Source organism: Zymoseptoria tritici, chromosome 9 (assembly GCF_000219625.1).
Source record: "Zymoseptoria tritici IPO323 chromosome 9, whole genome shotgun sequence".
NCBI classification, from domain to species: Eukaryota; Fungi; Ascomycota; class Dothideomycetes; order Mycosphaerellales; family Mycosphaerellaceae; genus Zymoseptoria; species Zymoseptoria tritici.
The window spans coordinates 428,363-454,629 of NC_018210.1; the positions used below are offsets into that span (position 1 = coordinate 428,363).

Genomic DNA, 26,267 nt, shown 5'->3' on the forward strand with positions numbered 1-26,267 from the left:
ATCTAAGTTAGAGCCCGGGAGATAGCTTAAAGGGAGTATAGCGACACTAGCGAGACGGCAATTAACCTAGTAATATAACAAGTTCGACGAGAAGTAGCGGAGGAGGAAGAGCAATTAAAGAATTAGGAAGAACGACTAAGGAATTAGGAACGAGGACTACGCTAACGCTATATTAAGCGAGTAGCTATACTCTTTTTCCCTTAAAGTCAACCGAGGTTTTTAACGAGGCAGTAGGATATTAGGCGTTATAGTGTTAGTATTATTTAATTACGACCGACTGTCAGTTAAGGGGGAGTGTTGTAATATAGGTCTATGCATAGGTTATAGTTATGGGTAACCGATGTCGGTCTACTAGCACATAAGTCACTTAAGAGGTAGATAGATCCTTTTTCAATCTAATAGCTTATAATCTTTAACAGCACTGCATACGGTAATAGTGTCGAAGATCTTCTACTAATGTCTGCGATGCGATTATGTCGACGACGCCCTTTGATGTGATCTAATAGGCTCCCGGTTAGACCTTGCTTGCTTTCTAGGCCACCCCTACGTGTTCAGAAATAGTAGGCTTAAGCGCTAACTACAAACTGTAGCAGTTCAGCAATTGATTAGTCGTCGTACGGCATTTTGAGCTACAACAAGCCGAATTAGAAATGCGCTAAACCCGCGGAAGATGTTGTCCCATTCCTCCTTAGTGACCGTCTCTCCGCCGTCCTTAGACTCGATAACTTTCTGCTAGGTCTAAGAAAGCTACGTCTCGTACATAAGACTCCGGTAGTGATAGACTAATCCGGACCCGACGAGTTGCGATGCGTGTCTTAAAACTAGAGCTCATGGAGAGTATGCTCTTCGTTCGGTAGATTCAAGTTGAGACTAAAGTAGGAGGTAGGTAGGAGGATTGCACGTACTACATAGTATATAGCGGTTAAGGTCTAGCGGTAGCGGGCCGTTGCTAGTCTTAGTATTTAGCTCTCGCTGCCTCCTTCCTATTCGGGGTCGGAGTCCTCGAGAGTCTAAGTGCCCAAGTGCGGCTTTGGCAGATAGGGTTTTAGCGTAAGCTTTAAAGCCCGAACAACAATAAAACACGACGAACGCTAATACCGATACCTCGACAACGACACCCTTTATCGAAAATCGCCGTTAGTTATCTTCTAGCGCCGGACACGACGAATCTAACGCCGCAAAATTCGAAAAATTCGAGCCGGTTTTAATAGAGGAGTAGGCTTTCGCGTTTTTCGACGTTTTTGCTAACAAACTCGAAAAAACGAAAAAAGCCTACTCCTCCCGTAGTTCGAAAGCTATCGAGACAAAAAGTAGTTTATATTAAAGCTACGATCTATAGCTATAAGATAACTGACGGCGATTTTTCGATTTCGATGTCGTCGTCGCAATATCGTCGTTTATTCGATTTTCGAAAAATTTAAGCTAACACTCTATACTTGCGGTATTTTTTAGAACGCCATATTATCGTACGCGTAGATCTAAGTAACTAACTCTCTATCTAACAAAAAGTCGAGTTGGGCCCTTAGACTATACCTGTAAGCTTGCGACGGCCGTCCCAAAACGGTTGTCGCTAAAGCTTACCGGTTATGGACTGAGGTTCTGAGACTAGGCCGTTGCATGAACTCCTGCGCGATCGGCGGCTTGCATGTGAAGCGTCGTCCACCCTGCAGCACAACTCTCTCCGTCTGCACGCATCTGACCGCGCCCGCCGCAGCAACACAACAGCTCAGATAGATATTCGACCAAGCGCGTCCCGACCACAATGCCAATGCTCGACCCCGCAACCGGCACGCCCCTCCCCGACTCCGCCATCCAACGCGTCCTGCACCTCACCCCCGCCGTCCACATCTACCAAATCCCACCCCTCACCTCCTCCACCGCAGGCTTCTCCGCCGGATCCTGGACCGCACCGCCCCGTCCCACCGCCCAGAAAATCTTCACCGCTCGTCTCCGTGTCCTCGAAACCGCTCATGCCGATCGTATAAAAGCCGACATTGTCTTCGAGGATGCATCCTCGGGAGCATTGTTCGCTGCGGCGCCTTACACGACACCCGCGGTGGTGCAGCAAGCGAATGATAGTTCGAGGTTCTTTGCTGTGAGGGTGCAAGGCGAGGGAGGTATGAAAGCTACGTTGGGGATTGGGTTTGAGGATCGGAGCGAGGCGTTTGATTTTGGGGTCGCGTTGGGGGAGGTGAGGAAGGTTTTAGGGATGGAGGGGGTGGGAGGGAAGGGGAGAGGGAAGGTTGTGGAGAAAGAGGTGAAGCAGGATTTTAGTTTGAAAGAGGGGGAGAAGATCCATATTCAGGTGGGTGGGAAGGGGAGGAGACAGCAGCCGTTGAGTAGTGAGAGTGGAGAGGGGAAGAAGGACGATGGGACGGCGCTGTTCTCGATTGCACCTCCGCCGGCGGGAGCAAAGTCGCATGACGGGGGAGTCGAGGCTGAAGCAGATTCAATACAAGGGAAGACGGCGGAAGAGCTGGGATTTGATGATGGAGAATTTGGAGAGTTTCAATGAGCCTGGATTTTGAGCTATGATACTCATCACTTTGGTCGGAAGAGGAGGAAGAGGAAGCCCATTAGAGCTACGCCGCTCGCCGCGCCTTGTAGTGCAGCGTTCGTCAGGTCGACCTTCTTGATCTGTATGAGCCGCTCGCTGAACAGATCGTGGAGGATCTCCTGGTAGATTTCCATGGTAGTGGAGGGTGCAGGCTTCGAAGCTGCCACTTCAGGAAGCTCGACAGGTAGTTCCGACGGAGCTGTTGGAGGTGCTGTCTCTATCGCTGCTGGCACGGCTCCAACGAAGTCTGAAGCCTCTGGCGGCAGCACCTTCTCCACAGCCAGAGGAATGTCCTCGCTCTTCTTGCTGGACTCGTCCTCGGGAGGTAGCAATGCCTCGAGCAGACTCCGCGCCTTCTTATCGGCTTCCTTGTCCACCACCGGCGTTGTCAGAACCACCCCTGTCTCTGCAGGCGTCTCGCCGACCGGGCTTACAGACAGCGTCCTCTCATCCAACGCAGCCTTGACATCCCTCACAATCTTCTTCCTCCGATTCGGCTCAAACACCGCAATCTGCGTCAATAGCAGCAGAATATTGACGCCCATCAACCCAAACGTCACCCACGTACTATTCCTCCTAATCGTATCACTCCAAATCTGCTCTTCATGATACTGTTTCCTCTCCAATCTCTCCAACAAACTCCTCGCATCTTCCAAATTCCTCTCCGCCGTCGCGAGATTCTCCTTTGCAATTTGCACATCCCGCTCGTTCAAATGCTCCGATCTCACCAGCGACATGTATCGTTCCAAGTCCGACGGTGACCAGGAAGCTTTCCGCTCTAGCAGTCCGACTATCTCCCGCTGTGCATTTGTCTGTTTCGCGTGGGCGTCGTGATGACTTGATTTGGTGTCGTCGACTTCTCGTCTGTAGCTCCGCACTTTTTGTTCTTGATCGCTGATCTCTTTGCGGAGGGCTTCAATGCCGGAGAAGTCTGTGCCTGTGTAGGCGTTGATGTGTTGGCTTGCGACGGAGGCTCGGGCGAGGAGATCGTCCATTAGTTTGGACATTCGCTTTGAGAGGTCGGATCGCGCGCTTTCAGTGCGTGAGGGGAGGGTTGTGGAGGTCGAGGCTGGGGTGTTTGGGACGGGGGATGGTTCAGGTTTGTCGGGTCGGATAGTTGGTGAGGGTGGAGATGTCTCTGGTTGTGATATGGGCGCAGCAGTATCGTTACGCTTCTCATCGTGTAGCCTGGCTGATCTTGAGAAAGGCCGGCTTTGCGTTACCAGCTCTCCAACGCGTGGTCTTCGTCTTTCGAGCTTCACTCGGCAATCCGCGCATGTCCATGGCTTCGAAGTGGTGGTGTAGCTCGCCGTGGTTCTCGGAGTCGTGTTCCTCTGCATGCTCTTCACAACTTCCGCACCTAGGCGACTGCTCGGAAGCCGCGTCCAGTGCATGATCATCCTCTCATGCGCCTGAGATATCTCTAGGAGTTCAAGATTCGAGAAACATCAATGTCGTCAAGCTGTCAAGCTCTCCACTAAAAGTCGGCTGCACCACGACAATGGCGCGGCCGGCGATCGACCGGCTGTCATTCGTCTGCAGGAACAACTTGACGCCGCTCAGCGAACAAAGATTCTCCGGAGATCAACATTTCAAACTTGTCTCGACTGGACAAGATCTGTGACATCTCTCTTTCCCCCGTCCTCAACCCTTTTCTCCAGATCAATTGTAGAACTCTCAATAATACTGTCAGAACACCACCGTCGACATGGGATCAACAACACAATCAGATGAGCTTAAAGCTTTGCATTTCCCTTTCGAGGATCCCAAGTTTATCTTTTTCACCGATTTCGATGGCACCATCACAGAGAGGGACAGCAATGATTACATGGTGAGGCCTCTTGCGCGAATACAATAGAGACCACAGAGCTGAATCGACATCCAGACGGACAACATCGGATTCGGCACGGCGGAGCGAAAGCAGGGCAACAAAGATGTGCTCGAAGACAAGAAGACATTTCGGTAGGATCATTCCCCACATTATTTCCATGACATATCAATCTAATGAACTCGCAGCCAATCCTTCAGAGAGATGATGGACTCCATCACAGCACCATACAACGAATGCATCGACCTGCTCGTGAAGAACATCACCCTCGACCCCGGCTTCAAGGAGTATTTCGAATGGTCCCTTGAAAACAAGATCCCCACGGTCGTTGTGTCCTCTGGCATGGAGCCCATCATCCGGGCAATCTTGCAGAACTTGATCGGAAAAGATGCCGACAAGCTGGATATCATCAGCAATGACGTTGAGGCTCGACCGGGCAAGACGATCAACGAGAAGAGCGGCTGGCAGATCAAGTTTCATGATGACAGGTAGGCAGTCCTCCATGACCCTGAGTTCCAGTTTGTACTGACACAACTTGTAGTGACTTCGGCCACGACAAGTCACTGTGCCTACGACCATACAGCACTCTGCCCAAGGACAAGCGTCCTACCATGTTCTACGCTGGTGATGGAGTTTCCGACCTGTCGGCTGCTCGCGAGACGGACCTACTGTTTGCGAAGAAGGGACATGGTAAGTCATAAATGGCCATGGAATTTCGCCCCTCTAACCTCGCCCCCAGATCTCATCAGCTACTGCGCTCGCGAGAATGTGCCGTTCACCGTCTTTGGCGACTGGACTGATATCCTGAGGGAGGTGAAGAGGATCACGGCAGGGGAGACGACTGTGGAGCAAGCTGCAAAGGAGGGCTACGAACAATTCAAGAAGGGTGATGCTGGCGTCAGTGCTTAGATCTCTGCATTGCAGAAAGGACAGGCTTCAGTTTTTGGCTCGATGGTATCGTAACGAATCAGCGAACAGAACTGCGGAAGGAGTCCTGCATAGACGAAGAGCGGTAGAGACGTAGAGCTAGATGCATACCCGCAAATATGAGTGTTCCATAGGTTGTTCACGACAGACCAACAAAGCGAGCCCATTTAATCGTGTCAACCGCAGATTAGCCGGTGCAATGAAGCCGACTCAATGGCAACGAACACCTCTTGACCTTTGTCCTCTTCTCTTTCCATCTCGTCCACCTCACTGTCCGACGATTTTTCAGCATGCGTCTTCTCCAGGCGACGTGATGGATACCTTACGTCACGGCCATCGCACTGATGCAGAACGTCCATCAAATGACCCCATCAATTGACATCCATTTGACGGGCTGTCAGCCTCTCCACTTTAGCGCCGGGCTATTTCGATCAGCACACCTGCCAACTGCTTCCTTCCAGGTTCTCTGCAACAACATTCCATTCACTTCGCATTCCGTGCATTGATCTCGACCTCTGACCGTGTCCGGATATCCTCCTCCGGACGAGAGATGAGATTTCTCGTGCTCGTCGCTCTCGAATCACCCCATCTTTCTCCTTGATGACTCACGCCCCGACCACGGTAATATTGCTCTCTCTGCCACATTCTCAAGACGCTGTTCTCGGCGCTTGGAAAACAGCCTGCTTCCCTCTCGCTCGCGCTGGAGTTTCTTTCTTTAGATTTCTGCGACCGCTGCCGTGAAGCAGAGTGCGTTCTTCCGCGAATCTCCACTCCATACTGATCGAAAGTAATCCCAATCTACAGTCCATTCGCATCAATCTCCTTCTTGCTCTTGCCTCGATCTCTCGCTCATACTCACCTCAACCTAGCCTGCTCTCACAACTCGCTAAGGATATCGTACAGCGATCCCGACGTGTGCCATTGAGAACCATGTTGAACCAATATGGCCTCGAGTGGGAGGGCACCCTCAGCGGACTAGAGCCACGATGGACGACAGATCCGGACCTTCCAAAGATCGACGAGATCTTACGACAACATCTGAACCTTGATGTCACGTCAAAATGCGCCGTGCAGTTCTTCGCCCAAGGCGGGTTCAACAAGCTGTACTCTGTAAGTACGGATGCGGGACAGTGGTTGATGCGAGTCGCCTTGCCCGTGGATCCGCAGAGAAAGACGGCAAGTGAAGTGGCGACCATGAACTTCGTGCGGGAAACCACGACGACACCGATTCCTTCCGTGCGTGGCCACTCCGCGACAAACGAGAATGCCGTTGGTTTCGAATGGATCCTCATGGAGATGATGCCCGGCATGGTGCTGGAGCGGAAATGGCGGCAAATGTCCATGGAGCAAAAGGAAGACCTCGTCAAGCAACTCGCTCAGTATCAATCTCAGCTCTTCGCCGCCGAATCTCGCTATCAATCAATCGGTAATCTTTACCAACCGTCTTCCGAACGCTACGAAGTCGGCAGCATCGTCTCAATGTCCTTTTTCTGGGGCGACCGCGGAGCACAAGACAGCGTTAATCGAGGGCCCTTCATGACCAGCCATGCTTGGCTCTCCGCTCGCCTGAACCTCGTGCTCGACTCCCAAGCTGAAATCCTACCCAATCCCGACTCCGACGAAGACGACATCGAAGACGCAGAAGCCATCAAGGCCCTCGCTGAGCGCCTTCTCGCGCTTCTGCCAAGTCGATTCCCCGCCGATGAAGTCCAGTCCACGATGCTTTTCCACGATGATCTCCACGCGAACAACATCCTCGTGTCGAGCGAGGACCCTGCACGCATTACGGCCATACTCGATTGGGAATGCGTCTCTTTCCTGCCTCTCTGGATGGCGTGCCAACCTCCTGCGCTGCTGGAAGGCAGAGTCCGCGACAAGGCCCCTCAGCGCGACATCTACGCCGCTCACGATCCCGAACTCGACGGGCCGGATGAAGAAGATCACGCTCAGGGCAAGACGACGTTATATTGGGAGCATCAACTCGAGTACGAGCGCGGCGTGCTGCGGCCCATGTTTCTGCAGGAGATGTTGCGCCTGCAGCCCGCATGGATGGAGGTGTTTCGGGACGGCGAAGCGAAGAGGGAGTTCGAGCTGGCGGTGCAGCATTGCGATGGGTTGTTCACCGTGAGGACGGTGGGAAGATGGGTGGACGAGGTGGAGAAGGGAGGTGAAAGTGGTAGCCTGCGGGAGATTTTGTATGCGTGAGGCGCATGTGGTTAGCATATGTTTTGCCTAACACGGTGGTAAAGTAGGAAAGAGCCTGCGGTGGGCTGATTGGTCTGCAGCAGGAGGACGAAGGTATCATTGACAGCACACCGCAGGAGCATATCCATCCATGGCGAGAGAGTGCATCTGAACGACCTTGCGGTGGAACTGCATCTACTATACGCTTCTTCGATCAGAGCGGCCTCCTCGCTCCAGCTGGACCTTCGCTCTTTATGCTCTTCGATATATCTGCTGTGACCAAGAGCTTCATACCGGAGACGAGCACATCTACCACGCCACCCCAGCGGTCTCTTTATGCAAGTCTTCTGCCTGCTCTACCATGAGAAACAATCCCGGGATGCACTAGGTGCACATCTACTTCGAAGCAGCATACAAGGCCGCCATGATAGCATCACAACTCGTCTTTGCCTCGCCAACAACATCTTCGCGTCCTCCGCATCTATTGAGCAAGTTGGCAAGATGGTTCGAAGCAAACGAGGAAGTCACTGTTTCATTTATAGAACACCCTGCAAATCGAACAATGATGAACATTATTATTAATGCCCTGCTCCAAGAGGCGTCTCTCGTATCACCACAACTCACGGCAAGTACGTAAGTGATCAGTCACTAAGCAGGACATCTTATTGGACGTGCAGGTACGGTAGGACTGCTCACTTCGATCCAGCTACTCAAAACAAGTCAGATCTCACGCCGTCCGCTCAAACTCCCTCGCAATATCAAAGACTTTCCCATCCATGCCCGCCGCTCCCAGAATCGTCACGCCGAATGGTAGTCGCTCACCCTCTCCATCTCCACTCTCATACTCGCCCGCCGGCAACGCCACGCCACAAAGATCGAGAACATTCCCGAAATGCGTAAAGTATCCCAGCTTGGCATTCAGCGCCAACGGATCGGCCTCCATCTCCTGCACCGTCGGATGGGACGTCGTGGTCGGCACCAGAAGCACATCGATCGTGTCTCTGAACACCGCCGCGGCGTCGCGGGTGAATTCCGCCCGGAGTTGGAGGTCTCTGAAGACGTCCCAGGGCTTGAGGGTGCTGTTGAGCGCGGTCGAGTATAGAGTTTTGGTGACCGGATGGAGGGAGTCGAGGTTTTCGGTGAGGAATTCGTGGCCAATGCAGGCGATGCGCTCGTGGACGAGGGAGGCGTCGTACAAGAGATTGGTGGCGCTTTCGAAGGGTGTCCAGGGGATCTCTTTGGCGGAGCCACCGGCGCGCTTGAGACGTTCCACGGCGGCGGCGAAGAGTGCGCGGTAGACTTGCGTGCACTTCTCGAGCGTAGCTGGAGGGGGAACGCCGAACGTGAAACCTCCGGTCTTGACCCCGCGGAAGTCGGCGTGCCAGAGGGCGAGGGACTGCTGTGTTTTGGCGTGTGGGTCGGCTGGATCTTGGCCTTTGTCCAAGACCAGCCAGACCTCGCGAGACTCCTCGACGGTTCTACTGAGTACTGTGATACAATCCAAAGAAGCGCAGGCCGGGACAAGGCCATGTGCGCTCAGGGTCCCCTTGGTCGGTTTGAAGCCGACGATACCATTGAAGCTGGCGGGTACTCTGCCTGAGCCCGCGGTATCGGTACCCAAAGCGAATGAAACCAGTCCTGCGGCAACAGCAACCGCGGATCCAGAGGAAGAGCCGCCGGAAATCCTGTCCTTGCCATATACACTTCGTGGCGTGCCATAGGGCGACCGACATCCGGATAGACCGGTGGCAAGCTGGTCGAGATTAGTCTTGCCCACGAAGATGCCTCCTGCGTCGAGTAGTGCCTTCACAACTGTGGCGTGCTGTTCGGGGATGTATGCGTATGCCTCACATGCCGCAGTGGTAGGGATACCAGCCACGTCAATGGTATCTTTGACACCAAACGGCACGCCGTACAATTCTGGCAAAGGTCTGCCTGCGAATTTTTCTTCCACAGCCCGCGCGCTCTCTAGAAGTTGCTCAGGAGAACGGAGAGATATCCAGACTGCTGGGTCTTTGATTTTGTATTCTTCAATGCGGGAGATGATCTCCTTGATGACATCGGTTGGTCGTGCTTGGCCACTGCTGTATTGCTTTCGAAGTCCTTCAAGGGAAATGTCTCCGTCAAAGCTCGCAGAGTCCTTCTCCACTTCTTCACTTTGCACAGGTACAAGTTTGAGCAGCTCTTCGGAGGAGCCCACGAAACCGAACAGACCATCGTACGAGCACAGCATGTCCAATGTGCTGCTGTAGAAAGAAGCGTCGAAACCATCGGTACAATCCGCAAGCACACATGTCTCGAAACCTCGGTCTGCTGCTTCTCGCACGGTGGTGTTGACACAACACTCTGTGGTCACGCCCGCGAAGAGCAGATGTGTGATGCCACGAGCGAGCAGCGCACGATGGAGAGTGGTGTCCCAGAAAGAACCCTTTCCAGGCTTGTCGATGACCACTTCGCCAGGGTAAGGTTTGAGCTCGTCGATGATGTCGTGACCATATTCTCCGCGAACCAGCAGTCGTCCCATCGGGCCTTGATCCCCTATTGTCATGGTGTGTTTGCCAGAAGGAGAAGAGATTTGTCGTAGCCTCTTGGATGGCGGCAAGTCTGACAAGTCCGGTCGGTGGCCTTCTCGGGTGTGAACGAGATGGAGACCGAGTTTTCGAGCGGCTGCAAGAGCTCTTTGTGTCTTGGGGACGATGTCTCGGACCTTTTTGAAGAGCTCGTCGTTGCCGCATTGGATCATGCCGAAGCCATTGAGGTCGACAAAGTCTCGTTGCATGTCGATGATGATCAATGCGGTCGATTCCGGATTGAATTTGTACGAGTACGGCCTCGCGGATGGGAGCTCCATGGCTGGCTGCTGTTCGTGAGGAAACGTGACTGCTCAGACGGCCACGAATAGAGGAGGTTATAAAAGTGTTCGGGTGCGCAGACGAGGAAATGAACGATCCAAGACACTGCTCGCGCTAGATGTTCGCAGCGATGAGTCTTGACTTACCAAGTCCCGACTTCCCGGGACGTTTGGCTACTGGGGACTCCATGGATTGTGGAGAAATGGTTGAGGGTATGTCGTATCATCTGCGGAGACGTGATGGTCCATGGATGTTCTTTGGCCGGCGCACAGACCTTCTCTGCTCGCCCACCAATAGGAGGTAGGCACAGTTGACCTCCTGTCCCTATCAACATCATCCACACATCATCCATCATCCACTGTCCGCCATCAACATCAAACATGGTATGAGCAATCTCATGGCTCGCCTCACGACCAGCAAACATCAAGACTTTGCGAGGAGTCGATGGGCATCGGCGTGCGACTTCACCACGATTGTTGAACACGAAATCTCCATCAGGTCGTCTGCCCTGTTTGGCTCGGGAACATGCTTCCGATAGATATCGCTCCACGCCCTTCAGACTAGGATGTCGGTTCGACAATCAAGGCGATCTGTCGATAATGATCTGCAGGGATCATATCTCCGGCGTTGCTCGACATGTCCCTGCAACGACGACTTCTTCACATGTCTCCCACATGGTTGCTCGGAACCTTGATAAGGCAATGCGCCCGATACGAAGGTTCTTTGTGGCCGGAAACCCTGTTGTGCAGATTGTCGATTGGACGCTGATGATATCGATAGCATGCCACCTTGGACTTGTAGCCTCAAGCAAGACGCACGAGTATAGATACTGCTATCCGGGTTCCTGGATCACTTGATCACTCACTCCATCCGAAACATACAACTAATAATTCCCCGACATGGCTGTCTCTCCGCGTGGGCGTCTGAATGCTACAAAAGCCAACTTGGTATCCAAAACCGAGCGCTCAGGATGGATTCTGCCCAAGCAGAACTCATCGTTAGTCCCCGCCCCGGACCACACGGACATGTCAACACCACTGACAGACATGAAGATTCGCAGACAAGGACCGATGGTCTAACATTGACGGCGATCCCACCCCTCTGGAGCGGCGAACGTGGTCGAGCTGGACGATATTCGGATTCTGGGTGTCCGATGCCATGAACGCTCAAGGCTGGCAGGCTCCCGCAGCGATCCTTGCGGTTGGACTGACCTGGCGGGAGGCCATCATATCCATCATATTCGGATTGTCCATCACGGCCATCCCTTTAGTCCTCAACGGCGCCATTGGAGCACACTATCATGTCCCTTTCCCAGTTGCCGTGCGAGCCAGCTTCGGGTTCTACTTCGCTCGCTTTGCGGTGGTGACGAGGATGTGCACTGCGCTGTTCTGGCACGCAATCCAAACCTGGACAGGCTCGACGGCCATGACACAGATGATTCGCGCCATCTGGCCCAGCTATCTGAATATTCCAAATCATCTTCCGGCATCCGCTGGCATCACGACGCAACAGATGTTGTCGCACTTCCTCTTTTGGAGCGTCCAATTCCCGATATTACTCATCGCTCCCCACAAACTGAAGTGGTTCTTTGTTTTCAAGGTCGTTGTGACCTTGACCGTGAGCACGGCGACGGTCATCGCCATGTGTGCGAAAGCTGGCGGCTCCGGCGAGATCTGGAATCAAGCATATGAAGTCGACGGCTCGGCACGATCTTGGCTGACTCTTTATTCGATGATGTCTGTTGCGTCGGGTTGGGCGGTAAGCAGGATCAGGATGCACCCACGCCATAGTGATGTACTGATTGACCATTTCAGACGATGGCCACCAACGTTCCTGACTTCACACGATACCTCAAGTCATCCAGAGGAGTCTACTGGCAGGGTTTGTTCCTCCCCATGATTGGTCTCATCCTGGGCTCCTACGGGATCATCTGCTGTAGTGCTGCCAAGGTCGTGTATGGCGAATACATCTGGGATCCAGTAGCGCTCGCGAGCAAATGGGATGGACCCTCAGGTCGTTGTAAGTATTAAGTGAGTGGCGGAGGGTCGACTTGAGCACGCACAAGTCAACCATCCAGCTCTGCTCTGCTCTCAAGTCCGGACGGAATCTTGCTGACAGCTACCTAGGTGGCGCCTTCTTCGTGGGTTTCTGCTGGGTCATTGCTCAGATAGGCACCAACTTGTCGGCCAATGTCATCTCCTACGCGAACGACATGCTCAATCTGTTCCCAAAGTACATCAACATACGGTATGACGGCCTTTCTCTCACTATCGCTCGGTTATTGGCAGCTGCTAACTACCTCCAGTCGCGGCGCGATCTTCGCGACGATAACAGCGGGCTGGCTAATGGTACGCCGAGACCACATTTCATCGTCCTTCGGTGCGGGTCGTCAATTCTAACATTACTCTCAGGTTCCCTGGAAAATCGTGGACAGCGCCAGTTCCCTCCTCACCTTCATGGGCGGTTTGGCCATCTTTCTCGCCCCCATATCCGCGATAACAGCTTCAGACTACTGGTTGATCAAGCGCAAAAAGTTGGATATTCCAAGTCTCTACCGACGCAACGCGAGATATCGCTACAACCACGGCTTCAACTGGCGTGCAGCGGTTGCCTTCCTCGTCAGCGTGACGCCGAATCTTCCCGGGTAAGTAAGTCTGGCTTTCACGGAGTGCGCAGCAGGCATCGTTTACTGACGTCTCCACACAGTCTCGCACAAGCCGTTGAGCCTAGCATCTCGCTGCCCATGGCCATAGTCCACATCTACGACATGTCATACATCTATGGTCTTGCGAGCGCGGCGATCGTGTATGTCGCGTTGTCTCAATTTTTCCCGGCACAGGAGACACTTTTGGAAGAACCGATTTTCGACGATACTGTCTTGGAGGGCATTGAGTACGCAGGGTCGGACACGATCCCGGGCAAAAATGAAGCGACGGTCTCGATCGGTTCGGAGAAGAATGCCATGGATGTATAGAGGTCAGATACATGTAGTCGAATCGCAGCAATGCCAGCAAATACCGGCACAATACTCACTAAGGTAGGGTGCAGATTATATCTGGCCGTAAAGCCAACTCATCGGAACTCACCGTCCCACGAATGATTACGCTTGGAGGATCCATCATACGACAACCCCTTCCGGCCCTCTTCGCTCACTCTTCGATCACGTCGGCGAAGTCACAGTCATCCACGTTAGACTCGCACATCGATTCCACTGTATTGCCTCGACGAACTGTCCAGTCGGTGTGACTCTACTTTACTGTACTCTGCGCCCCCGTGGAGTCTTCCGAGCCTGGAAACGAGCCCGTTTACCATGCTATCCAAGCGGTCTTTGTATGCAAGAGTCTATCCCTCGCCCTTCGTCATAGCACCACGCTTTCGTCGCCAACATGCAACACCACCTCTACTTCGAAGCAGCATCCAACGCCGCTTTGATAGCATCACAACTCGTCTTTGCGTCGCCGAACAGCATTTTTGTGTTCTCCGCATCTGTTCCGGCAAGTCAGCAACGGGGTCCCGACCTTCCGGTCAGATGGCAAGGGAACAACTTACAAAACATCGGATTCACTAGATCCGCATATCCGCTTCCCATACCCCGTTTCATGACAACGACCTGCTTACTCTTGTAAGCGTCGATGATGGGCATGCCGGCGATGGGACTGTCGGGTTGCAGGGCGATGGGGTTGACGGTATCGTTGGCGCCGATGACGAGAGTGAGGTCGACGTCTGTCACATCCACGAAGTCAGCAAAGATCCAAAGTCCACCCGCGCAGGCCTCAGGGTCAAGAAGAAAGCAGCAATGGGCAAAACTCACCATCAAACCCCTCCTCATTAATTTCATCCATTTCCAACACAACATCATACGGCACACTCGCCTCCGCAAGCAGCACATTGCACTGCCCCGGCATACGCCCGGCAACCGGATGAATCGCGAATTTGACATTCACCCCTTGTGCTCTCAACATGGACACAATCTCCGCAATCGGATACTGCGCCTTCGCAACCGCCATTCCATATCCCACGACAATCACCACATTTTGCGCATTGCGGAGCATATCCACTGTCTCTTCCACGCTCGTCTTGGTCATTTCGCCGACGACTTCAGTGGACGATGTGGCTGCCGGAGCGGCGATGCCGCCGAAGAGGACGTTTGTCAGAGAGCGGTTCATGGCTACGCACATGATGTATGAGAGGATACTGCCGCTGACGCCGATGAGCGAACCGACGGTGGTGAGGATGGGAGAGTTGAGCATGAAGCCCTCCGCGACGAGGGCGAAACCCGAGTATGCGTTCAGCACGGTGATGACGACAGGCATGTCGGCGCCGCCGATGGCCGCAGTGGTGGTGTAGCCTTTCGCAAAGGAGAGGGCGGTGTTGACTCCCAAGCAAGTTGCGGCGATGGCGGGAGCGCCAGGGGCGAAAGCGAGGAACCCGGCGAAGGTGGCCATGTTGGCTGTCATGAGGGTGGAGTTGACGAGCGGGGAACCGCCGGGAAGACGCACGGGCCGAGAAGACATTTTGCCGGAGAGTTTGAGGAAGGCGACGATGGAGCCTGTGAAGGTTACGCCGCCGATGAGGACGCCCAGGTAGCCGGTTACGAGGTGCAGCATGTCGGCGTGTGCGAGGCCGGCCATGACTGAGCCGATGGAGGTGAGGACTGCGGCGAGTCCGACGACGGAGTGGAGAGCTGCGACCATTTGGGGGAGTTCGGTGGGGGTTATGCGGCGGCCGAGGAGGGCGCCGATGGCGGATCCGACGCCTGCTACTGTGAGGCATTGGATGAGGGTCTCTGGGGAGAAGCCGACTGCTGCGAGGGATGCGAGCACGCCGGAGGAGACACCGAGGATGCCTAGAAGGTTGCCAGTTCGAGCAGTGGCTTGGGATGCGAGGCCGGTGAGAGAGCCAATGCAGAGGAGGGAGCTAGCGAGGTAGCCGGCTTGAACGATGCCAGCCATTCCTGTTGCGGATGCAGCGAGGAAGCCTCCGCCGAATAGGACCCCAGGAACAGCGTAGAGCCAGGGGTATTCCGGAGGATCAGTGGGGCGACGGAACATGTCGAGCATGCGCTTTGTGATGACGAATCCGCCGGAGACGTTGACGAATGCGAGGAGGACTGAAGCCGCGCCGAGAACTTGTGGGATGGTCTGAGGTAGGTAGCCGCCGCCCATGATGAAGAATCCTCCGATACCGACCATACCGCTGATGGCGTTGGTGACAGACATGAGAGGAGAGTGAAGGGCTGGTGCCACGCCCCAGACGACACGGTAGCCGATCAGACCGGCGAGCGAGAAGGTGAAGAGGTTGCCCATGAAGATTGGGCCGGTCATTTTGCCGAGTGCGAGTGCGGTAGTCATGCCGCCTGTGATGGTAGCAACTTCGCGAGTGGCCTTTTGCCAGGGAGTGAGGGCAACGACTTCTTCTTTGACGATCTCGGCGGGTTTGGCGGCTGGAGCTGGAGGAGCGAGAGGTGGCAGTGGAGGAATGACTTCTCCGTTGTGTGTGACGATTGATCGGCGTACAACTTCGTCGTTGAGGTCGATGCCGAAGTGTCCCTCCTTGGGAGACATCGAGAGAAGGTATTTAGTGATGTTGTTGGAGTAGAGGGTTGAGGCCTGGGTTGGGAGTCGAGAGGGAAAGTCGGTGTATCCGATGACTGTGACGCCACCTACTGACACGACCTCGTTCGGGACTGTGGACTCCACGTTGCCACCAGCTTCAGCGGCGAGATCGACAATCACAGAGCCCGGCTTCATCGCATTGACCATCTCTTCCGTGATCAAGGTCGGAGCCGGCTTGCCAGGAATCAAGGCAGTCGTGATGACAATGTCGACCTCTTTGCATTGCTCCATGAAGAGCTTCATCTCCGCTTCGATGAACTCCTTCGACATGGTTTTGGCATATCCTCCACCTCCGGATCCATCTTCTTCGATTTCGACTTCGATGAACTCCGCGCCCAACGACTGAACTTGCTCCCGCGCCGCAGATCTCGTGTCGAAACCACGAACGATTGCACCCATCCTCCTCGCTGTAGCAATGGCACTCAAGCCCGCAACTCCCGCTCCGATGACCAACACCTTACAAGGCGGCACTTTTCCTGCCGCGGTAGTCTGGCCAGTCAAGTATCGACCAAAGTGGTTGCTCGCTTCCAACACAGCTTTGTATCCAGCAATATTCGCCATTGAAGACAGCACATCAAATGACTGCGCACGAGTGATGCGAGGAATCATATCCATGGCGAAAGATGTGAGCTTCTTCTCAGCCATCACATCAACAATCTTCTTGTTCTTGTCAATATTCGGTTGGAGAATGCTGATCAGTACGCCACCTTCCCGGAAACCTTGGATGAAGTTGTTGGGCGAGAGGGTCGTGCTGCGGAGGCGAGGTGGTCGGACTTTGAGGACGATGTTGCTGTCGTACCTGGGGATTGATCATTAGGCGTTGATTTGAAGTAGCATCTTGTCCCTTCATCACGACTCACCAGACTCGACTAGCATTGACCAGCGTTGCTCCCGCCGCCTCATAATCGTGCGCCGGAAACTGCGCCTGAAATCCAGCTCCATGCTCGACCAGCACCGCTTTGAAACCCTTCTTCAGGAGTAATGCCGCATTCTGAGGCGTGATGGCTACTCGCTTCTCGCCCGTGCGGACTTCCAGCGGCACGCCAATCGTCAGCTCACTGTATGGAATCGCTTTGACCTCCTCTTTCGCAGGCGGAGTGATTGGATCTGTTGGTGGAGGGGTGAAGGAGGCTGCTTTGCCCGCCGTGTCTGCGGAAGCTTCCTGTCTCCATCTCGGTGAGGAGTAGAGCAGTCGAGTCTGGGTGAGGGCTCCGAGGATCTGTGGGAGTGAGGTCTTGCGGCTGCGCAGGGAGGTTGTTGAACCGCAGTATGGCCGGAGCGGCCGACAGGCTGGCCACATGGTGTCACTGCGTGGAGGTAGGGGTTATCATGGGTCTTGTTGAGTGGTGTGGTCGAGATGAGTCGGAGCAAACGGCGGAAGCTCGTAGCTCAACGCAGCTGGTAGAAAGCTCAATAATGCAAAGGCCGGTGGAGAAGCTGGAATCTCTGCCGCGGATGAAGACTGAGGACTGGTGTGTGCGACTCGCTGATGTACAACTGCACGCCTGGAGATGCCGTGCAACACACGCTGTACCGCGGGTATCCGATCTTTATGCTTTAGCCCGTATGTATGCAGCCCCGGTGATATCTTGCGGCTCTGCAAACGAAGTCTGCCCGAAGATGTAACGCGATGAGATACCTTACCTTTGAGCTCACAACGTGGCAGGAAGGATGATGGAAAGTGAAGAAGACAGGAGAGGTGAGGCGCGGTACGAAGGGGAATACTTGCCCAGGATACGCGCGGGGTTTCTGCAGGTCCGACAGCCGAGAGAGACGCGTTTGTGTAAGCTGCTGAGGAGGAGGAGGAGGAAGACGAGGGTCCCATAGCTCCAATAAGGTTGTGGGGTAAGAACAGCTCAAAGATGGAGTCTGGGGTAGCGCGGGCGCCGGCTAAAGTTTGTTCCTCCTCGAGCTCAATGTGCTTAGGGTTAGGGAGAGCTTAGGGTTTCTTGTGGTAATGACGAAGACCAATGACTGATGAGCGAAAGAACAATACATTCGGAGAGAGAAGTGAGCTGAATTGTGACTTCTGTTTGATACCACCTCTTCGGACGACGGTCCAATCTGGATGCGTGTACTAGAAAAATGTTTGAAAGAACGTTGTGCTGTAATCTGGGCTTCGTTGCGACGCTGAATCAACACCGCATGCCCAGTATCACAATGCCTGGAAGTAGCAACGAAAGAGTTGCCAATCGATTCAACCAGCAACATCAAGCCACCAATCCTCACCTCCTCACAATCCCATCCATTTACCCCCAACCCAAGCCCTCCCCTTCAAACCGCACAACACCCCACCTCCCCCGTCGCCGTGCTAGTAACAGTCAAAGTAGGACAAGTAATCGGCCCACAATCCGTCGTACAACCCCTAAAGCTCGTCACCACCGGGATATCGTCCACCTCACACACCGGAGTAACCAAGGGGACGATCGCAGTCGCCGTGGCCGTCGGAGTGGCGCAGAGCATGAGGGGGCAGATACCGGTCCAGGGAACGCACGTTGGGTTGAGAACGGTGGTGGTGGAGGTGTAGCATGCTCCTGATGCGGATGAGGAGGTGCATGCCGCGGCGCTGGATGGTGGTTAGTTGGAAGGTGGGAAGGGGAGGCGAGGGAGGCGAGGGCGTACGTGAGGGATGCTATGGTCGCGAGGAGCAGGGTAAGGGTGGAAAGCATTGTGAGGTGGTCTTGTGCTTTGCTTCGCTTGTTGGTGGTCTGATTGCTGTGCGTCTCAATGGCTGGTCGTCAATCGTACAGCCCGCCGATCGCCTTTATATGTCTCGAGCCAAGACATGAGTTGAATCGTGGAATGGAACATCGTGTTACACATGACCTACGAAGAGTGCTATAAATACAGCCAGCGACTCTTCTCTCGAACCATGGTCGATGGCGGAGCCTTCAATACGAGTATATGCAACTTTGTGCGATGATCATTCCCGTCGCAGTGCGTTTCGTATTGAGATCAGCCCCACGCCGAGCTCGTAGGAACGGGCTTCCTTGGCGTAGGATCTGTGTCCTTACGATCGCTGGGCTGATGTCGATGACCGAGTCAGACATTGTTGTTCTGCCCCAATGGCTTCCTGCTCTTCACCGGATCCAGTTCCTGTGCACGCTGCGAAGTGGTGCACAAACGTCGCCAAGATCTTCCAGGATCCTCCAGGACAGCGCGGACCATGGTTGGCGCGATGATCTCCTTTCGTCCTGCCATTGGAGTGTCGCACATACACCCTCGCAGTCAGCAGAAGGACGCAGGAATGTGTCGCTTCATCGTATCCGCTGCTTAGGCCGTCTTGGGTTTCTTGGTGCCATATTTCGAGCGACTCGTAACCCGATTTCCCACACCGCCCTGCATCGCACCGTCAGCATTGTGTGTAACACAAGTGAGACTCCCCATCACCAACATACCAAATCCATCGCGCCTCGCACAAGGTGATATTTCACACCAGGGCAATCCTGCGAACGTCCTCCACGCACGAGTACAACCGAATGCTGCTGCACATTGTGACCTATCGTATCCTCCGTCAGCACAATGTCCCCATCCAGTTCCCCAATCTCTCACGATATCCACCTCATACCTTCACCAGGAATATACGCCGTAATAACCCTCCCACTACTCAACCTCACTCTTGCAACCTTCCTCTCCCCCGAATTCGGCTTCTTCGGCTTTGTAGTTCCCACTCGTAAACAGACTCCTTTCATCTCCGGTCTGTTGACCAGTGCAGGCGATGTAGGTTTTCGCGCGCGTTGCTCGACTCGGCAGCCTCGGAGGACTTGGTTGTAGGTCGCGAATCGTGATGGGGTGGTGGAGAAGGATCGGGTGGAGATGCGCGGGAATGTGCTCGTCGTTGGGGGGAGTAATGCGTTGATGCAGCTGCGGGTCGCTGATGGGAGGCGCAATAGGGCGTTGAAGAGTGTGGAGGCCATGGCGATGCGGATGTGTGGTGGTGGGTGGATTCGAGATGCGACTTTGCTGATGCGGACTTGCGGACTTGAGATGGACTTCCGGCTAGCGTAAAAATACTGTAGCCTGAGGCACACATGGTTACTATTGCCCCTTTTCTCGCTCGCATTAATCTCACAAATCTTCCAACGTTTCATGCGATCTCCACGATTAATCGAAGCTATTCAAAGCGAGGAATAGATCGTACAAAAGGAGGGTGCAGGTGTGCGCCGAAGGGGAGCAGTAAAGTTGGCCTGTCACACCGCCGAAGTTTCCGCCCGGCCTTTGAAAACAGGGCATCGAACACAACAGTCGTCAGCATTATGCCGAGCAGACAAGATGACCCCTTCTGCTCCGCTTGAGCCATCTGAGATCGTAGACTCACCCCCATCATATTGCGTTCTAGTCCCCCAATGTCCAACCCATGACCACAAGCCGTGCAAAAACAAAACAAGTCCCCACCCCTATCATCCTCCCTCCCTCCCTCCCTCAACCGAACAAAAAGAAAAACCCCTGCATTTCTGCGTTCAGTAGGGAACAACTCAAACCATTGAACCGCCTGAGCAGTACCGAACTCGAAGAGCCGGCTAGTTTTAACAATTGATCAGAAAATCCGCGAACATCCATCCAGTTGGAGAAGGATTGAACGAATCCCAACTTCCCCGCTGAGACCCATTGGGCCATTGGAGATCTGAACCGCGGAAGTCTTGGGAATGGGGGATGGTGGGGTGGTTATGTAGGTGGGGATGCTCGTGCCGGATTGAAGCCGAGTGCGACGGTATGCCGAGTGGTGAGCGACGAGCTGTGCGCGCTGTTGCGGGGCGAGATGACACAGACTTCGGAGAGAGGAACAGAACAGGAGGTTCGGAACAGACTTACGTGCACTGTTCTTGCCACTATGCAGTGTCTGGAATGGACCCGGAAGTGAACGGAGACACTGGCGTTGGCGAACCCAGCTTCGCGAATTGGCAAGCATCCTGCTGTCAGAAGTATCGCTCAACGGACATGATGTGAAAGGAAAACATGGATCTTGTATGTGACAGCAAAGAGTAAAAGAAAGTCTGGACCTACGACTTGCCCGACGCTCCCTTCACAGATGAAAGATCAGCAGACCTTTTGCCCGGGCACTTCTCGTCGTCATCATCAAGCCGAAGCAGAAGTCTTGCATGCCATCAGTGGCGAGCACTCGGGGCATCGTTGGACCGCCCCGCTCCGTCCTGATCTATAGGTACGGGAGCTGTGCAATTGCTCCAAGAAGCATAACCCTTCGTCATTTTTTGTGAACTTGATATGTGCTTTGTCTCCGCGAATCGATGCTGTACTCAAGATGACTCCATCACTCACAGCGCCATCAGCCGATAACATGCGGGAATCAACTCCAAGCAGGAACACCGCTGTGATTGAATAATTGTCCGAGCACAAAGTCCTGTTCATCTCCTGTTCAGTATCAGACAATAACCTTGACGTGAGTGACGAGCGAGCATATCCCCGACTTACCTGGTGATGGACCGGTCACCGGCATCACGATGATCAGCAGTGTATCAGTGTATACCCTCCGGAGATAGCTGGCGCTGTTGCGCATGTGAGGAACACTTACACACTCACAAACTCCACCTACGACCCCTGCACCTCCACCTCCAATCCCGCCACTCAAACCTCTCCTCGCTCTCCTCCATCCCCCATATCCTCCCCCCCCCCCCCATCATCCACCAAGAGTCCTCCGATCACGTCCCACTCCTATCCGCTATCTCCTCCAAGTGACGAGTATCCTCTATCCTCACAAAACGCCGTCAGAGTAAAGCGGTCCCGCCCCCCTCCCAGTGACCGTGACTGTGAGTCCCGTATTGCTTTTCACAGCCGGCATCACACAGCCGGCATCACACAGCCGGCGTTGCCATTGTAGGAGCCTATAATCTTAAGATTCGCGGACTTTAGGGGAGGTCTCTATCTTGAAGGCATCTTCCCGAGGGTAGAAGCTATGGCGTATAGAAAAGTCGAGCCGGCCTCGTGGGTCTCTATTCTCGCACACTTATGGCGGTGGGGTTTTGTTCATTGCCTGGTGTGGGGTGGTATCTTTATGTTTTCTTTTTTTCGAAGGGAGGCTCATCCATCTACTGCACGCGAAGGAGGAAATGGACGGGGAGATGGACGGGGAGATGGACGAGGAGATGGAAACGTGAGGTAAGTAAGGTAGGAAGGCAGCGAAGAGAAAACGGGAGCAGTTCGTCGCAGTGTAGACGCACTAATCAAATGTCCGGCGCTAGAAACATTCCAGGTTGATCGCGGCCTATAGTGACATTTAGGCGGATTTATCGATTTTCAACTTTACAATAACACTACCACTACCACAATTACTACTATTGTCGCCAATTGCTTGTATTGTCGCTATACAGCTGCGCCAGTTACTCTAATTATTAACAATTATATGTAAGTGCGCGCTAATACGCCGTTTAGTTAGATAAGTGTTATTTTCTTCGACTCTTAAACCTCTTATTAACACTACTACTTCTACTACTCCACCGCGCGCGCTCGCAGCTCGCTCGTTACGTAATATATACCGCTCGTAATATCGCACCCTCGCGCGTACGTAAAAATAGCTAGTTAGATGCTACTTAATACGGAACTTAGTAAGGCTCGCGACCCTAATCGCCTACGCGGACTCTCTCTCTCCGACGACAACGACGATAAGCTAGCGACTACATCTACTATAGCTATCGCTCCTACTCCTTAGCTACCTACCGACCTTCTCGTCTATAACAAGCCTACTACGGCTACCTCTAAAGACTTCTAGTATATCTCCGACCTCTAATAGAACGATGCCCTCGTTAGAGCACAGAGTAGCAATAAAAACACTAAGAAGAGCGGACGTTAGATGCTTATAAGATATAATTATGTACGTAGAGTTATAGAGACGGACGAAGGTAATATAGCTCGCACGGCTCTTAGTAAGGCTCGTAGGCTAATAAAAAAAAAATAGGCATTCCGGCGGTTACCGAGTGCGGCTAGTATAAGGATCGCGGACTCGAGTATAAGACTTCTACGACTCTCCCTACCTACGCCTACTACTACTATAAGGGCAAGCCTCCGTGTTTTACTAGAGATTAGGTTAAGATTAAGGAGGAGCCGGTAGAAAAGAAGTCTATATTAAAGGAGGCAGTTAGTAGCATGCGAGGTAAGATAAATAAGGCGCAGGACAAGATCGCTACGTTAGAGTCGGAGGTGTCGGCGTTAAAGCGTAAGAACGGAGTTTTGAAGGGCATAAAAGGTTAGCTAAAGGCTAAGATTAAGGCTAAGCTAATTAAGGAGATTATAGATAAGGTTAATAATGTACGTAGCAAGTTAAAGGCTGCTATTACTAAGATTAAGCAGTCGGTGTTGTAGTATTAGCGTACTGTTAACGAGAAGTTCGGCAGACTAGGCTTAATAGATAAATAGATAGATCGATTTAGCCTGCGAGCTCTCCGCGAGCCTTACGAGCCTGCACGTTAATACCTAAATAAATGCGTTAGTTGCTGTATATCTCCTTAAATCCCTCGTTTTTACGCTTAAATCCCTCGTTTTTACGCTTACGAGCTAGCCGTTTTGGCCTACGAGTACGCCGCGAGCTATTTTTAAGGAAGAGAATTAAGATATTAAGCTATTAAGATATAAGATACACGTTTATCGCTCCTTCTAGCCGCGAGCTAGTCCTTATAGTCCGCGAGTACGTAACGAGCGAGTCGTCGGTAGCGTATATTTATTAGATTCGTATATATTAGTCCTTCTAGTTAGCCCTACCCTTCTCGGTAAGCTTAATATTCCTCTCGCTCCGTCTAGTGCTAATAGCTACCGGCTCGTCGACCTTCTTCTTCTTCTTCTTCTTCTGCTACTAAACGACCGGCTTAACGACCTACTAAACGACCGGCTTAACGACCTACTAAACGACCGGCTTAACGACCGGCTCGGCGACCTCCTCCGGCATCTCTAAACCCCCTTAATTGGTAGTACTAGCAGTAGTGCTAGGGGCCTTCGACTTTAACTAAGGCGTTAGCATCGTCGTTGTCGCTAACGAAGAGGGCATCGTCGAGTCCGAAGGGATCGCTAGCGCACTAGCTACTACGGAGGTAATCGTCGAAGAAGCACTATTCTCCTTAGCTCGGTTCGCGATAGCTTCCTTAGCCCTTACTATATCGTCTAAGCTGTCCGTATTAGGGTCGAGTAGAATATAGTCGTTAGGCTAGCTTACCGGCGATAATTAGAGGTCGCGGCTAGTAGGGCGTTTAGAGCTAGAGCGCTACTAAGGCTAAGGGCTAGAACGCTCCGGATCCTACGAGGAGCTAAGGGCAGTGCGAGCTACACGAGAACGGCTTGCGAGCCCTATAGACTAATCTGCGAGCGCCTTAATGTTGCTGCCGGACGGGCCTACGTCTATTATAAGGTAGCGTGCTTCCGATGCGAGCTAGCTTACGAGCAGGTAACTCTAGCCTACGAGGACTCTCTTGCCGTCGACGCTAGTGTAGCTATTAGTCTATATAAACGGATAGTAAATAACGCCGTCCTTGTCCTTAAATATACGCCCGTTAGGGTGTAGGATAGTGCTATCGGTCTGCACGTCGTAGCTAATTACATACTAGAATATAGGCTCGCCGTCCTTCTTTACGGAGCGTTTTAAGTCTATATATACCTAGCTATCGTCGTAATTCTTCTAGCCGCTAGAGTAGATAACGTAAGTAATCCGAACGGTCGCTAAGGGAGCCTTGCCGGTTGTCTTTAGATTAAACAGCTATATTATCCTAATCGTAGTGTTCGTAGCGGCTACGTTATTAGCGCCGAGCTTAATAGGCTAATTCCTACTATACTCCTTCGTTAAGTAGATGTCGTAGTAGGGCCTCTTGTCTCGCCGCTACTTTGTAGCTACGCTCTCGTTTATTAGATACTCTAAGAAGAGCCTTCTACGGTCGTGCCTCTAAGCGTTTTAGAGAATAGTGTCTATTTCGGCAACAACGCCTTAAGCTTACTACGAGATCTTATTGCGTTTGTCGGAGTAGACCGGCGTTATATTATCGTTAGCGTCCTCGCCGTCTATAGGAGGCTCCGGATCTATAAGGGTAACAGTATAAAGGAAGCACTTAGTAGTAAACAGTAGTAGTAGCTTGTCCTTATCGTCCTAGGTACTACTTCTCCTCGTACCCTTACTATTAGCTAATACCTCCCTTAAACGCTTAGCCCTCTTAGCCTCCTTTAATAAGTTAGCGGTAGCGTTAGGTAACTTACGGGCCTTCGTCTTAGCTGCCTTCTTTATCTTAGCGTTCGTACGGCTCTACGGAATAAAGAAGCCTTCGCAAGCACCGGAGCTAGGAGGGGTAGGCTAGCGCTCGTAGTCGCTCGTAGGCTCGCCGTCGTTGCTTACTAGAGCTGCTCGCGAGGGTAGAGGGCAGCCGTAGAAGCTACAGTTCTTATCGCCGAGGGAAGTATAAGAGGTATAGGGTAGAGCCGCAGGATTGCGGCAGAATTAAGAGGTAGCTATAATAAGTAAGAGGAAGAGGAAGAGGAAGAGGAAGAGTAGGAGGGCTTAGTCGAATATAAAGCTATTAGTACGGAAGAAGTCCCTTATACGGTTACGCGGCTATAACTTAGCGCCCTTCGGAGGGGTCTAAAACTCTACGAGGTTATTACTAGCGGCAAGGTAACGAGCGGCAGCATCGCGGAGGTACAGATATACTTCTATATAGATCTTATCCTCGTTAGCGTCCAGCTCGCGACTATCTAGCGTCTCCGGATAGCTACTAGCTACTAGCATCTCGGAAGCCTATAGTAGAGTCGGCGGAGGAAGGTATATAATAAGATTTATAAATAGTTAGCGCTCGCTACTACTCGCAAAACGCTCGCAACGCTAGTAGGGCGAGAAGCTAGCCTATAAGCTTACAATCCCTATACCGCTCCTTAACCCTAGTCGTCTCGTAACTGCTCGTAGCCGCTCGTAGCCGCTCGCTCGTACGTAGGGGATACTAACCGAATTAAGCATGCTAATCCGCTATCCGCTAGATACGCGGATGCTCTATATTAAGGTAGATTCTACGATCCTCTACGCTATTAGGAGGGTACTCGTAGTTCTTAGTAGGGATTCCCTTTAAGTGCCCTTCGACTTTAGCCTACTTCCGAATAGCGTAGTCGTTATAGCTATTAATAAACAGCTTAACTGTAAACCGGAGGATTGGAACGTAGACAGTAAGGAACGCTATATAGTTAGCCCTATTATCCTCGCTATAGAAGCCTTTATCGCGAAGCCGGTAGAAGAGATTACGCTATCGATTCTATACTACGGTTGCACTAAGACCCTAGAAGCGCTCGATCGTTTAATTGCCCTTGCTCGTTATATACTAGAAGCTATT

General features: G+C 52.8%; 9 protein-coding genes across 9 annotated transcripts; 4 read left to right on the forward strand and 5 right to left on the reverse strand.

Moving 5' to 3' along the window:
- Positions 1-1,762: 1,762 nt before the first annotated feature.
- Positions 1,763-2,515, forward strand: MYCGRDRAFT_87405 (uncharacterized protein; the record flags this gene model as incomplete). Its single annotated transcript, XM_003849257.1, has 1 exon — positions 1,763-2,515. The coding sequence occupies one exon, from the start codon at positions 1,763-1,765 to the stop codon at positions 2,513-2,515; it is 753 nt and encodes a 250-aa protein (XP_003849305.1).
- A 26-nt stretch (positions 2,516-2,541) lies between these two features.
- Positions 2,542-3,897, reverse strand: MYCGRDRAFT_47340 (mitochondrial distribution and morphology family 33, fungi; the record flags this gene model as incomplete). Its single annotated transcript, XM_003849759.1, has 2 exons — positions 2,542-2,868; positions 2,935-3,897. The coding sequence occupies 2 exons, from the start codon at positions 3,895-3,897 to the stop codon at positions 2,542-2,544; spliced, it is 1,290 nt and encodes a 429-aa protein (XP_003849807.1).
- Positions 3,898-4,202: 305 nt separating this feature from the next.
- Positions 4,203-5,463, forward strand: MYCGRDRAFT_75334 (uncharacterized protein; the record flags this gene model as incomplete). Its single annotated transcript, XM_003849258.1, has 5 exons — positions 4,203-4,388; positions 4,443-4,519; positions 4,574-4,873; positions 4,927-5,075; positions 5,125-5,463. 5 exons carry the CDS (start codon positions 4,266-4,268, stop codon positions 5,292-5,294), a joined length of 819 nt encoding a protein of 272 aa, XP_003849306.1.
- A 548-nt stretch (positions 5,464-6,011) lies between these two features.
- On the forward strand, positions 6,012-7,517 carry MYCGRDRAFT_101149 (uncharacterized protein; the record flags this gene model as incomplete). Its single annotated transcript, XM_003849259.1, has 1 exon — positions 6,012-7,517. One exon carries the CDS (start codon positions 6,243-6,245, stop codon positions 7,515-7,517), a length of 1,275 nt encoding a protein of 424 aa, XP_003849307.1.
- Positions 7,518-8,223: 706 nt separating this feature from the next.
- Positions 8,224-10,347, reverse strand: MYCGRDRAFT_75341 (uncharacterized protein; the record flags this gene model as incomplete). The annotated part of the gene is made up of 1 exon (XM_003849758.1): positions 8,224-10,347. The coding sequence occupies one exon, from the start codon at positions 10,345-10,347 to the stop codon at positions 8,224-8,226; it is 2,124 nt and encodes a 707-aa protein (XP_003849806.1).
- Positions 10,348-11,247: 900 nt separating this feature from the next.
- Positions 11,248-13,322, forward strand: MYCGRDRAFT_95572 (uncharacterized protein; the record flags this gene model as incomplete). Its single annotated transcript, XM_003849260.1, has 7 exons — positions 11,248-11,345; positions 11,401-12,106; positions 12,163-12,367; positions 12,475-12,595; positions 12,654-12,696; positions 12,760-12,992; positions 13,055-13,322. 7 exons carry the CDS (start codon positions 11,248-11,250, stop codon positions 13,320-13,322), a joined length of 1,674 nt encoding a protein of 557 aa, XP_003849308.1.
- Positions 13,323-13,748: 426 nt separating this feature from the next.
- Positions 13,749-17,263, reverse strand: MYCGRDRAFT_95573 (uncharacterized protein; the record flags this gene model as incomplete). Its single annotated transcript, XM_003849757.1, has 4 exons — positions 13,749-13,834; positions 13,898-14,071; positions 14,160-16,762; positions 16,824-17,263. The coding sequence occupies 4 exons, from the start codon at positions 17,261-17,263 to the stop codon at positions 13,749-13,751; spliced, it is 3,303 nt and encodes a 1,100-aa protein (XP_003849805.1).
- Positions 17,264-17,902: 639 nt separating this feature from the next.
- On the reverse strand, positions 17,903-18,632 carry MYCGRDRAFT_95574 (uncharacterized protein; the record flags this gene model as incomplete). Its single annotated transcript, XM_003849756.1, has 3 exons — positions 17,903-18,040; positions 18,370-18,529; positions 18,586-18,632. The coding sequence occupies 3 exons, from the start codon at positions 18,630-18,632 to the stop codon at positions 17,903-17,905; spliced, it is 345 nt and encodes a 114-aa protein (XP_003849804.1).
- Positions 18,633-19,245: 613 nt separating this feature from the next.
- MYCGRDRAFT_28593 (uncharacterized protein) lies at positions 19,246-19,772 on the reverse strand (the record flags this gene model as incomplete). The annotated part of the gene is made up of 3 exons (XM_003849755.1): positions 19,246-19,302; positions 19,362-19,462; positions 19,532-19,772. Coding segments are annotated over 3 exons (399 nt in total), but the record flags the coding sequence as incomplete, so codon positions are not given.
- Between the last annotated feature and the right edge of the window lie 6,495 nt (positions 19,773-26,267).